Source organism: Centruroides sculpturatus, unplaced genomic scaffold (genome assembly GCF_000671375.1).
Source record: "Centruroides sculpturatus isolate CEXI.00-Female unplaced genomic scaffold, Cexi_2.0 scaffold287, whole genome shotgun sequence".
NCBI lineage: Eukaryota > Metazoa > Arthropoda > Arachnida > Scorpiones > Buthidae > Centruroides > Centruroides sculpturatus.
This window is the reverse complement of record NW_019384456.1, coordinates 273,134-286,166: the sequence shown is the minus strand read 5'-3', so window position 1 is coordinate 286,166 and position 13,033 is coordinate 273,134. Positions and strand designations below refer to the sequence as shown.

Sequence of the window (13,033 nt, the reverse complement as noted above, 5' to 3'; positions counted from 1 at the left end):
ACTTACACCGATAAGGGTCATCAGAGCTTGCAGGGATATATAGTGGGCTATGCGTTGGTTTCATCAATACGCAAGTGAATATACGCCCTTTGTATTACGATTGTGGTTTATATGATTTTGTTATGTGAATGATACAAGAAAACTAGGATAAAATAGTTTTCGACTTTAAAATATCAATAGATTTTGTGCGCGAATCGCAATAATTACAATACTAAATTATGTAGGGAAAATTAGAATGATTAAAAAGTCAGGATGTAAAGGAATCCGAAAAGCAATCCAGATTTTGCGAGTAAAATAGAATAATATTTCCTGTAAAAGAGATAACATTGCGTTAGAAACTGTATTATTTAGAGACGGAAGAATGTAAAACATACATTAATATTAGTTTTCTGCTTCGAGCGATGGTCGAGTCATCTTCCTTCAAAACAAATCTTCTGATGCCCAGAAAGTAATCTTCCATGTAACAGTCCCAATTGAGTTTTGAGATGTCAAAGTCGAAACACTGAAATATAATTTTTATTAATTTTCGTATTCTATAAGTATTGTATTTTTACATTCGATACAACTAAATTTCACATATATTTCTGTTGTCGAATTAGTGCCGTTGTCGCATCTCGATGAATTCCCTACCCGAACTTGTCAGATTCAACCAGCTTCTTTATAAATAAAATGTGTCCAAAATACTTATAATTATCAAATGTATTATTAGTTAACAGAAATCGCAATAACAGATTATACATTGCTGGCCATTAAAAATGCTACACCGGGAACGAAAGCAAATAACAAAGTCGTATTTATTGTACAGGTAGGGTACAATATAATGTGGGTAGAAGACATCATTAAATTGGCAGATAATTTTCAGGTACAGAGCGAGATGAAATCAGTACCCAGAGTAACTACTTCTGGTATTAATAACAGCTGGGCATGCGTTCAAATGCTAATTATTTGCATTATCCAGCATGTTGTATCTTTTATGCAATTTTCGCATTTGTTGCGTGTCGCCTTCGTGGTGTTGCGAATTTATTGGCAAATAGTGTATTTTGTTTCTTTTATTTTTTACATTCGTCTTTTCTTTTTGTTATTAGAATGTCCTATGTAGATAAATGAAAGAAAATCATTATGCAAATAATGATTTTCTTTCATTTATTTATATTATTTATTATCATGTAAATACTTAATGGCGTTTTGATGCGACATGTTTTAGAATTTGGATATTTTGATACAAACTTTAATTATTTTCTAAAATAAATCTAGAAAATGCACGTAATGATCGATATTATCGACACCAGAAAGTCACTATAATACAATAAATTTAAAATAACAATAACAGTAAAATGTTGTATTAACACAAATGTTTTATTTGTAAAAAATATTACGGTAATGTTAACAGCGATATTTGATAATGGACATTTTTCAATAAGTACGAGCAGTTTTCTCTTATCTTCTTTATTTTCTGAAATTTACCTTTAACATTAACTTTTGAATCTTTTGACAAGAAAGGTTTAAAATAGTTCGTGTTATCATAGAAAATAACTTTATCTGTAAGCGTATCGGTGTGATTTAGTATAAATGGTATTCATCCAAACGTATTTCTGTGCCTGACATGACACCAAATGGTCTTTTTTTCCAATAGACCTGCTTCAGCACTGAGTTCTATATGAATTTTCCACTGTTTAATATTTACGAATCAAGTGAATGAATAAAAACTTAAATAAAAAAAATGTAACGAATAAAGTCGAAGAATGATAGTAAGTGGGTATCTTTTTAAAGGATTTTATTTATTTTGCTTCGGACAGCTTCAAGTATTCTCGGACATTGATGACGTAGCATATTTCATACTTCCAAGTGTCCGGTTAGACGTGCTGAGTTACCGGAGAACAGAGCACATATATAATGAATACTTGCACTGTGTTACTACTCAATATATGCGTACAAATTGTGTTATATGTTATTCAAACTCTTCCTTCCATGCAAATATATCTTGGTTAAGAATTTGATATTAATGCAAGATCATACATAATTTGAAAAAATAAAAACAAATTTCTGACCAGACGAGGCGTACTTTATCACATACTCTTCTCTTCTTGTCTTTCATCTTTGCCTTTCACTTGTGAGATGTAAAGTTGAAGGAACGACTAGTTTAGAAAGTAGTTTATTTGAATGTATTGTAGACAGACCAACAATAGAATGAATATTTGTGGTTAATCGACTAATGGAAATGTATACGGATTTATTTAAGCTACTTATAGATTTGGGAAAGATGTATAACAGGATCTCTAATAAGAATTTAATAAAGGATATTCTTAGAAGTAACGATGTAAACAAGAATTCATTTCATCCAAAACCAGTATTATACTATTAACTAGATGTTACAAAAACTTGAAAACACGATTCTAAATGTTATTAGTAAATAAATCGGAAAATATGTAACGTATGATTACTGTTTGATTACTCAGGTCATGTAACTTAGCGCATTACTTTTCTATATGTGACATATTTAAATTTCCATACCTGTTACCGTCGTACGGATTTAAAACATATTTAAATATTAATATCTCATTAGACGATGGTACTTCGCGTAACACAATATTTCGCTGACTCCAAAATTCCTCTTTATCCCCGACACTATCATTTGTAGATAGTCAATTGTACTTGTCATAAGATACTGCCTACTTTAAATAAAATTCATCCTACCTGTTTATCTTTCGTCGACATTCTTTCCAGCAATTCCCGCATGTTTCTAGAACTAAACTTCCAATTTTTAGTACAAAAGTATTCCAGCGTGTTTATATTATTATGAACTTTATCGTGGACTTTCATCATCCTAAAATGTAAACAATGCGAATATCATTTAATATTCCATAGAATACATAAGCAGAATTGAAAGAACATACTTTGGTTTCTTGCCAATAACAACTCGAAATACATTGGCTAGCATTGCAGGAAGTTGATGTTGTGTCATAATGCATACACGATTCCAATAATAATTCTTCTTGGGTATATTTGTTGGATATAAAAATGTGTTCTCCGAGGGATGTTTCCAATAATGAGCATTCAAACATTTGGAAAACTGGCGCCAAGTGAATGGATTTATGGATCCTGAAGTGTAGTTGTAAACTGTAATTTCGTCTTCTCTGAAAGAGGATAGTAATTTTTATCTAGAGATTATTTAAAAAATTTTATAATAAATTAAAATTAGTAAATCTGTAATATCTGTCTGGGTTTTTTAGAAAAAAAATTGTATTTTTCTGTTAAATGTTTTCTTTTCATAGAAATTTTTACATTAATTTGGCGAACTCAATATTGTCCAGTTTTGAGAGGACGGCTGAAGGTACAAACATAGTTCAAATATCAAAGTTATATCTTAAACTACAGATGATGCGGCTGCAGAGAAATTTGAGAAAAGCGCGATGGTTCAGGCATGGTGGAGTGAAAACTATACAGAGTTTTAAGTGTGAGAGACAAATATGTCGGAGGCTAGCGCACTAACTAGAGATTTCTTTTTAAACTGATAGAACAGCTCCTTGCTCGTCCCATATCATAGGAATTTGCCCAAAATTCTCTCTCATAGAAAAAGCATTACATTTTGAACTCCATTTACTAATGGCAGAGCCAAGCATGTTACATATAGATTGAGCTATATTTTTTCTAATATAGCTCAAGAATGATGTTTTAATGCAAATGTTAAAATGTTTTTTACTTGTATAGCGAATACTTAAAATGAGAAAACTTTGTAACGACGATGCCTTTCTTAATTTATTGAAATTTTCATAAAACCTACCTTCGATGAGGCATTATTGACTTTCTCCAAGCAGCAGCCAACATCAAATTAACCACTGCATCCGATGGAACGAAATCACAAATTTTCGCTTCGTCACACAACATGCTTCGAAGTATTCCTTTCAATCCCTGAAAGTAGTACCCAATACTGTATTCGAGTATCCGACATTAATCGTGTCACATGGTAGTGAATGTATTATTTTTTACGGAATAAAATATGCTCATCGCAATATTTATCTTTATTAGAAACTAAAATATGTTTTTAAAAAAGAATAATAATTTAATTCTACTTGTAAAAAGGCAACCGGACACACAAAGATTCAAAAATACAAAATTAGAATTAGAAGCTAACTCATAAGCATCTACTTAATAACAAATTAAGTAAATGGTAATTGGTTAACTTCTAACTCTAATTCCTGATTCATAAACGTAAATGTGGTTTTTGTTCAGTCAGTGTGATTAGACAGAGTTAAATTGAAAAGACCGAACATTAGAAGAATTAAAGGATCGCAGAAATACAATAATTTACTAATATACCTATTGTGGATTAGTATTGTAAATGATATTCCTCGGATAAAAATTTTCCACCAAGGATTTGTCTGTTTACCCGGATAAATTTGCGATATCCGAGTTCGAAAATAGCTAATCCTTCCTTTATTCCCAGAAATATTTATATACACTTACAATTGCGGCTACGTAATCTGCTCCACTATTGCCATCGTTCCATCCCTAAAAAAAAGAAATTGTACTGATTACACACAAACGTATAATGTCTTTTGACGTAGAATAGAATTACTCACGGAAAAAGGTTCCTTCCAAGTGCAACCAACAATAGAAGGTCTTACGATTACTACAGGCAAATCTCTACAAAAATTATTTAAATAGTTTTCTGATATGGCCTTTGTTAATGTATAGGTGTTGGGTCGATTTTCCAAAAGATTTTCTTCTGTTATCTCTAACGAAGCATTATTTTCTAGTCTACAATTAGAAAAATATTAATGCAATGCACGTACAGGAAATACAATCAAAAAGAATTGCACTTAATATGTCATAGTATAATACTTTGCAATGTTCTTAAATTCCTCGTAACTTCTGGCCATGGTATATATTTTTTCATCGATTTCCTTTCTGTTGCAGAAAGAATAAGCGGTAGATGCGTGTACGAATGCCTGAAATTATGTTTAATTTATTCAATAATCCCCCAAGAAAAATTTTTCTTGGGGATTATTACGAAGACATGTAAAAATATTTGGTGTTATTTCGGCGAAAAACGCAAAACATACGAAGTATTTGGGTAATACTGTATACATTAAGAACTTAGCTGCAATCAAATTATTACCAAATATTTACCACTAAACTTTTCATTCGACGACAAACTTCTACTACATTTTTGGTCGTTTCCACGTTATTCACAAATGAATCTCTGCAAAATAAATTAAAATAAATGGGCAAGTCACAAAATAATGTGCTTAATTAGCGTAAAACTTACCGAAAAGGTTCATCGAATTGTATTGAAGCGGCTAAGTGAAACACTACCGAAACATTCTTCGTTATCAAATTCATATAGGAAGAGGAAATTCCTAAGTTCTCTCGAGTGAGGGACCATTCGATGCATTCAACTTTATTCGAAATTTCCGGATTTTTCAATAAAACATTTTCGAAAACCTTTATAAATATAATTAATATATTAGAAATTCGATAACAAATTTGATTGTATAAGGTAACGTAAGCGAGTAGAAAAATCGGGCAAATTTGAGTTGTCATAATTGTGTCCGATTCTTTGTAAAATTGTACTCAATTCTGACAACACGAAGACATTTATTAATTAAAGAAACCAACAACGAGTTGCTCGACTTTTCCGGCAATATTTAAAATTTTGGTGCCGCCATCTGTTATCGCCTATTTTATATCGTAACTGTTATAAAATAGAAAAAAAAGCTTAATTTTGAGAGTAGAGATGGGTTTTATAAGAAAAAAATTGTAAATGCTAATATATTGTTAAAATAAAATCAGAAAATTAAGAATATCCCACATTGTTTTATATGTAATTATGTCACTGATGGTTAGATATAACGAAATAAACTCACCAGGTTCTTTTTCCAACTTACTTCTTTTCTTCCTCTGTAATACTGTTCTAATAAACGCTAACTTTAGTATTGTGATGAAACTACCATTCTCTCGATGGTTATGATGGCTTAAAGCATTACGTATACATCCAACTGCAACCTCTATAGACCGAATGTGAAGTTGGAAGGAAACGTGAATACTCAACGTGTAATTATACTTCAAATGAGGGAATACGTTACTTTTCATTATGGAGTAACAAACATGGTGCAATACTAAACATGGGCATGCCAGGAATTTGCTCACTCGTTGGAATGTACTCACGCTGCAAACATTCATTACATTAGAAATACAAATACATTGATTGATTGTTGTGTAATATGCTCCAATATATTCATTTTCTCGTTTGTTCTCTAGAAACAGCAAGTATAAATAAGCCGTAACTTGTGTCTACAGTTTGCACAAAATCTTTGTACGAAAGAAGTATCAAGTGTCCTTACGATTATTTCAGTGAAAATCGCATTTCTTCGGGGTCAAATTTAATAAATGTTTACTGTACGTTTGAATTTTCGATAAAACTGTAACTCTTACAGAAGATATGAGTAAAATATGTAATATTTCAAGATACCAAACAATAGTTTACGTTTCACGAAATAAATGTATTCCAGAACACTTACATTTTAACTTACTTTAGAACGAAACAATTCCGTCTTTCTCTCTTCCGCTGACATTCCTTTCTTGCTTCTGATTAAAACGTAAATCTTTTTATTATTGCAGGATCTTAGCAATTTCTCTAAAAGCACCTTTAAATATTACAAAGATAAAGCGAAAATGATTTATATTTGAAATATCTGTGCATAAAAATATATAGTAGAAATACTTGCCTTTCCCAAAGATCCCGTTACTCCTGTTACAAATATCTGACGACATTCGTAAAATTTTGAAATGGACATATCTTCTTTTGCAATTATTTCGAATTTTCTGTCAAATGAATTAATGCGAACAAGATAAAACAAAAAAGTGACAATTGCACTTTCTCCATTTTAAAAGAATGGTGTTATATAGAGGTTTTATATCGTAAAAACGTTTACCAGTTAAAAGCCAAAATTCTTTTAACTATACCCCAGTGATCATAAGGTGTCGGGTATGGTTTAATAACACGTAAAGATTGAATTAATTCATGAAATTTTTTCGCCTTCTTAAAATTAATTCTACATTTTAATGTGCATATGCCAACGTTTTTCTAATCTTCGATAGAAGCTTTATAGGTGATTTCGTGCAACCCCTTCGACATTCGCGGATGGTCTTGTTTTATGGCATAAATCGACTGAAAAATGACGGTCAAGCGGATATATTTTATTCTAGGAAACGGGAAAACCACACGTTATCGTATTAGGTGAACACGAAGCATGCGAAACCATATCTGTTGAATTTAAGACCATAGATTTACGAATACGAAGAGCATTGTCAGCAGCCGCATTATCCAGGGGATTTCTCCTTTCAAGTCGGATCGTTTTGTACGAATTGCTTCACGCAAACAAAGTAAAATTCTTAAATGATATCGTTTGTCGACAGTTCGGCCAGTTGGAAAGAATTCGCGAGGGACTCCCCGAAACAATCGAAGAAATTTGAATGACTTTGAAGTGGTGTTTTTGGTCTCGCTCCACCTTTCGTCTGCCATTCATTCGATTATTACACGAATTCTAAAATGAAGATAATCCTTGATATCTTGCTTAAAACATTATTAGACCATTAGAGAGAAACATCATAAAAACCTATGTTTAAATGCAAAATAAACTGGTCATTTTAGTGTGAGAATTCCTGATTTATCCCCTTACGCATACAGATTGGACACGACTTGTTTATTCCAATTGGTGTCAGCACAGACAAGAATAGATCTGAACAGATGTTATTCCGAGTAGCCGAAATTTTAGGAGGGTATATCTAATTTGAAGGTTAGTCGACAATGGAAGTAAGCCTTAAATTAATCTAAACAACAGTTTATAGTAAAACTGTAAATTTATTTAGCAAAAAGAAGATATAATATTAGTATGCAACGTGATTTACACCAAAGTGTTACAAAATTATAATATCGAATACAAAATATGAATACTGCTAAAATTAACTCACTATTTAATCTAGAAAAAAGAGAGACTTTACATAAAGTAGATATATCACCATAATCTATAGTACAATGTTTGAGGGATTGGTGAATGTAGGAGAATTTCGCCGGAGCTTCGGACACAAAAAGAGGAGTCTCTTTGGAGGTGAGCATGAACTAGAAACGAGTGAACCCCTGTTATGGAGAAATTCCCTCCAATATATGCATAAATCCCACCACACTTCCAACGCGTGACGGAAGTCGGGGTGAGTTTCGTAGTGGGATATGCTAAGATCTCATGTTTGTAATCACTTGCAAAGGAAGTGACGTTATCTTCTTCCAACAAAGTAAAATTTAATGATTATTTGTGACAAAATAGTACTTTAAAATGTGTTAAAATAAAACAAATTTATCAAAAATTTTATCAATCGCATTACGCAATTCTGTGTTATAATCGTATTAAACCAGTGGCGTACCGTAGTGGAGGCGGCCCGTTCCGTGCAGCACGTTTTAGGGGGCGGCAAAATCTCATAATAAATAATAATAATATCTTGTAAAAATTTGAAACATCCTAATCTATACAGTGGTACATCAGGATGCGAACGCCCCAGCATACGAAATTTTCAGGATACGACATGAAATTCGAACATATTTTTGCTCCACGATACGAACAAAAACTCACCATGCGACGTTACATTAGTTCGCAGCGCCATTTTTTATTCACTTCTGTTCGTCGGTCTCAGTCCGCGTGTTTGCTTCGTCGTGGAAGGATCTCTCTCGATAAAGAAAATCTTAAGGTATTATCAGAAAGTGGCTGATTTTATTGAGAAGAAACATCCCGAAAAGGTTCACATTGGCCGTATTGCCGCTCGGAGTAATGACATTTGCCTAAGTCATTTTAGAAACATTTTAAAAAGTAGGCAAAGCCAAACCTCTTTGGATAGATATTTTACCAAGTGACTTCTATCCAGTGAAAGTGCTGGTGGAAGTGAAGGAAAGAAAGCAAAAAGTAGTGAATAAAAATGTAAAAATATATATATAAAACAACACTAATTTTTTTTAATCTTTTCTAAGTTATTTTTAAGTTATTGTTACATTATATTATGTAAGTTAAGTTTTAGTATCATTTCCCTTCTCCCTCTCTTCCGCCACCAGTTTACACCTCCACCGTCGTCTATCCTCAACGTTAAAGTGCAAATAAAACTACATTTTTTAAAATCAATTATTATTCTATTATGGTTATTTATACATTTACAACTACAAAATGCATTTTTCAGTGTTTTCCTTACTATAGTTATTATTTTTTTTGATGTACTACTTAGCTTTAATTTCAATGTGTTTTTCGTGTTGGAACGAATTATTTGGTTTTACATGTAATCGTATGGGAAAAAATGACTCACCTTACGACATTTTCATGATACGATCTCAGTTTCGGAACGGATTAATTTCGTATCCTCAGGTACCACTCACTGTACTTGCATTGCGCCTACGATAGTGTTATCGTCCGGAAAGTCCGGGAATAGGCTCGCCGTCCGGGTAAACTAGTAATTTTTTATCCAAGGAAATCCTGCGAAACCTGTTGACCTTTTTTTTCTTGCTTGTACGATTCATTCGAGTTCATATGCACCACTAATATCAAATAGAACTATTTTAAACAGGTCGCTGCACTACCACCGAATTTTTCAATGCTTGTTCTGTGACAAAACTGAATTTCGATCTTTTAAATTGAAATACTTAAATAAGGGGGGCGAAATTTTCCTCCGCCCCGGCAGCTGACACCCACGGTACACCACTGTATTAAACGAATGTATGTAAGCTTACTTATTAAATGAATTAAAAATTTTAGCTTTTCTATCCAGATATATATTTCTTTTTGCTTAGGAAATCGATATAATCGCTTTTATAATATTATATAGCATACAAATATTTAAACAAGTCTTAATTAGGAGGTTATATACTTAAAAAGTTCATGCTAATATTGGTCAGTATTTTCCTGTTAAATGTTACATTCACGGCCGGATTTAGGCATTTCGAAGCTCTAAGTTAAACTCTGTGTCAGATCGGGCTAATTTTCAATATTAATATAAAAAAATTACTATTCAGTATATTTAAAAATACAAAAACTTTCGAGATAACAGACATTATTATTAGTTAAAAAAATAAATTAAATCATAATATACAAGAAAGTAGTAATGGTATAAGGAAGGGCAAATACAATGAAAATCGTTTAAATTCAGCATAAATTATAAGTTATTGAAAAAATATACGATATATAAATGCTTTAAAAAGTCGATATTCGAACAAAACTCGATAAATAATTTTTCTTTGTATCGCCATAAAACACACTTCAATTACGAAAATATTGTTACTATTTCTATCTTTGTTATTTCAGTTTTAATTAAGTAGAAAATATTCTTTCTTTCCTCAATAACATTTATTATCACGTACTGAATAGGGCCGTTTTAAATACTTTCCAGGCTTACTTCCTGAAAAGTATTTAAAACGGCCCTATTCAGTACGTAAAAACTGAAGATACTCGCCGAAGTACCAACTGCCGGTACAGTACACTAGGTACTGAGTCAATACAAGCAATGATATGCAAATCTCTAATAAATTGCGTAGTTTATTCTCATGTTTTTACTGCTTGAGTTTAAATGATTTTTAATTAACAATATCAACTGAAGTAGATTTGGGTAATGGCACAAGATAGAAAACTAAAAAATAAAATTAATTTACTGAAGTTAAGAGTGCTTAATAGGAAGACCTGGAGTCCGCGAGTCGTTTATCGCTTGGGTAAAGAAGGATCACTTTAAGTATTATGTTAAAGTTAAAATTCTTACCTACAGATTTCGATGACGAAGTTTATTTAGCAATTTGTCAGGAATATCTGCAATGAACAAAATACAGAATTTTCCTCGATTGCATAAATATATTTCATCTGTCATTAAGACCGGATTTTCCCCATAGACTAATTAAATGTTTAGTAAATCGTTAATATTTTAGCAACAGGTTGAATATTACATCATATAATAAACGACTACTTACAATAATAATATTTTTCTGCTGTTGGGTATGGTCGAGTCATCTTCTTTGAAAACGAATCTCCTGATCCCCAGAAAGTAATCTTCCATGTAATGGTTCCAATTGAGTTTCGAGATGTCAAAGTCGAAATTCTGAAATATAATTTCGAATGATTTTGCATATTTTACGAGTATTATTATTTGGTTTTGATTTGCCAAAGGTGGAAACTACCCGGGCAGATATCAATTATCAATGCATTGTGTGTTTTAAGCGCAAATTTTGATAATGATATATAGAGTATAAGCATTTTGAATGTTTGGTCTTATTGTCTTTATTTTGAGAAATTTAACTTTTTCTAATTTACCGAAAGGTTCAAAATAGATTTTGTTGAAAAAATGTCGGTTCATCTATGGTCACGTGGCTGTGATGTTTCGTAAATGGCATTCACAGAATCCTATTATTGTACATGCCGTAGTATTAAATACTTGTGTCCAAAAGACCACTGTAGCACAAATTTCTATATTTTTTTAACGGTTTCTGAAAGTTGAATGTTTCAGAATTAAGTAAATTTGTGAAAAATTTAAGAAAATTGCCGATAAAATGAAATAAATACTTTTAAAAACGATAATAATAATGTATGTGTTGAAATTTATTTATATTGGTACCTCATACTTCGAACGACTCTAGCTACAAACGTTCCAGAGTTCGAATGCTAAATTCGATATAAATTCAACTGGAACTTGAAACGTTCAAACTGCAAACGGCGTGTGATTAAGAGGATAAAAATCTCCTAATGTGGATAAATGAAAAGTAATTTGATAATGATATCACCGCCGAGTGGATTTGTGAAAATGCCAAGCGAGTTGCATGGTTACCTTAGGAAACTGGACATCACCACTCGTCAATTTTCATTCTATTACATAGAATTATGTATTTTATTTCTTGTTTTTCACAATTTATCATTTACGTCATTAAATCGTGTTAATGTTACCTGAAATTTTATATATATGTTGTTGAAATTTATGGATCTGGTTTTTGTTTATGGTCTGTAAACGGGTTACTTCATATTCCATTATTTATAAGGAAAAAATTAATTCAGACTTTGAACAATTCATTGTTCGAATAGAGTCCTGGAGCAAGTCCCAACCCAACAGGACGGGTTTCCTTGTAAAATCATCGTGAGATATCTGGGGAAAAATTATAAAAATTACAATTTTTATAATTTTTATAAAACTATTAATTGGTTTCATGGCATTCGGCAATGTCATCTGCTAAGGAAAATTTTTACCGTGAGAATGTTTTCCTTTTCGGGAAACTGACACCTATTTGGATGTCAGACAGATGAACAAGTCCCGAAAAGCTGCACGCGGACATGTACGAACCCATGACCAACTATCAGTGTTTGGTGGTGTTATTTATTCGAACAATAGTAAGAACACCGACGCCCGCGGACTCATAGAATTTAGTATATCCATAAACTGAATCGCACTATCAAATTGTCTGTATTTATTTCGAACACCAAATTGCAGCGAAAAATATTTTCTGCTCAATTGACAGACGTGTGCGCCCAAATACAGTAGACCCCTATAACGCGGGTTCCTATAACGTAGATTCATATAACGTGGCGAAAAATTGCGACAGTATTCGTATAAAGACGCTAAAAGGAACGCGTAAAACGCGGTATAACGCCATCGCCAACTCGGCATCGCAGACGAGCAGCCGAACTACTTTCCGCTGTCCAGCGCCACGCTACGGAGAGTTAAGGCGGGTAAGTTGAGTTCACTATCGTCTATACAGTATTATATATAAATTATATATAAATTAGGTACTGTATATATAATTATACACTAACTTAATGTATTGTAACTTTATTATATATATATATATATATATATACTTTCTATCATCTAGCGCCACGCTACGGAGAGTTTAGGCGAGCTATCGTCTGTACAGTATGTAAATTAGGTACCATAAGCCTAATACAGCACTAATTTTATACATTTCTTGTGAAAGAAACACTTCTTATTCAACGGCCATAAAAATTATTTATATTAATGATGTCTCCAA

General features: G+C 32.2%; 1 protein-coding gene across 1 annotated transcript; it reads right to left on the bottom strand.

Annotated features, from left to right (window-relative positions):
* LOC111620674 (putative fatty acyl-CoA reductase CG5065) lies at positions 1-6,595 on the bottom strand. The gene is made up of 11 exons (XM_023362652.1): positions 6,534-6,595; positions 5,270-5,445; positions 5,131-5,203; positions 4,843-4,949; positions 4,581-4,758; positions 4,465-4,509; positions 3,782-3,909; positions 2,895-3,134; positions 2,695-2,824; positions 375-502; positions 1-309 (listed from the first exon to the last, which is right to left on the bottom strand). Exons 1-11 carry the CDS (start codon positions 6,573-6,575, stop codon positions 240-242), a joined length of 1,317 nt encoding a protein of 438 aa, XP_023218420.1. The 5' UTR covers positions 6,576-6,595; the 3' UTR covers positions 1-239.
* Between the last annotated feature and the right edge of the window lie 6,438 nt (positions 6,596-13,033).

Bases quoted from the DNA above. Each gene is read 5' to 3' on its own strand.
- LOC111620674 (XM_023362652.1), bottom strand. From the start codon at position 6,575: ATGTCAGCGGAAGAGAGAAAGACGGAATTGTTTCGTTCTAAA. The intron at 4,759-4,842 runs GTATTATACTAT...TTCTAATTGTAG, and splicing joins GAATTTAAGAACATTGCAAA to ACTAGAAAATAATGCTTCGT. The intron at 3,135-3,781 runs GTAGGTTTTATG...ATCCTCTTTCAG, and splicing joins TCAATAATGCCTCATCGAAG to AGAAGACGAAATTACAGTTT.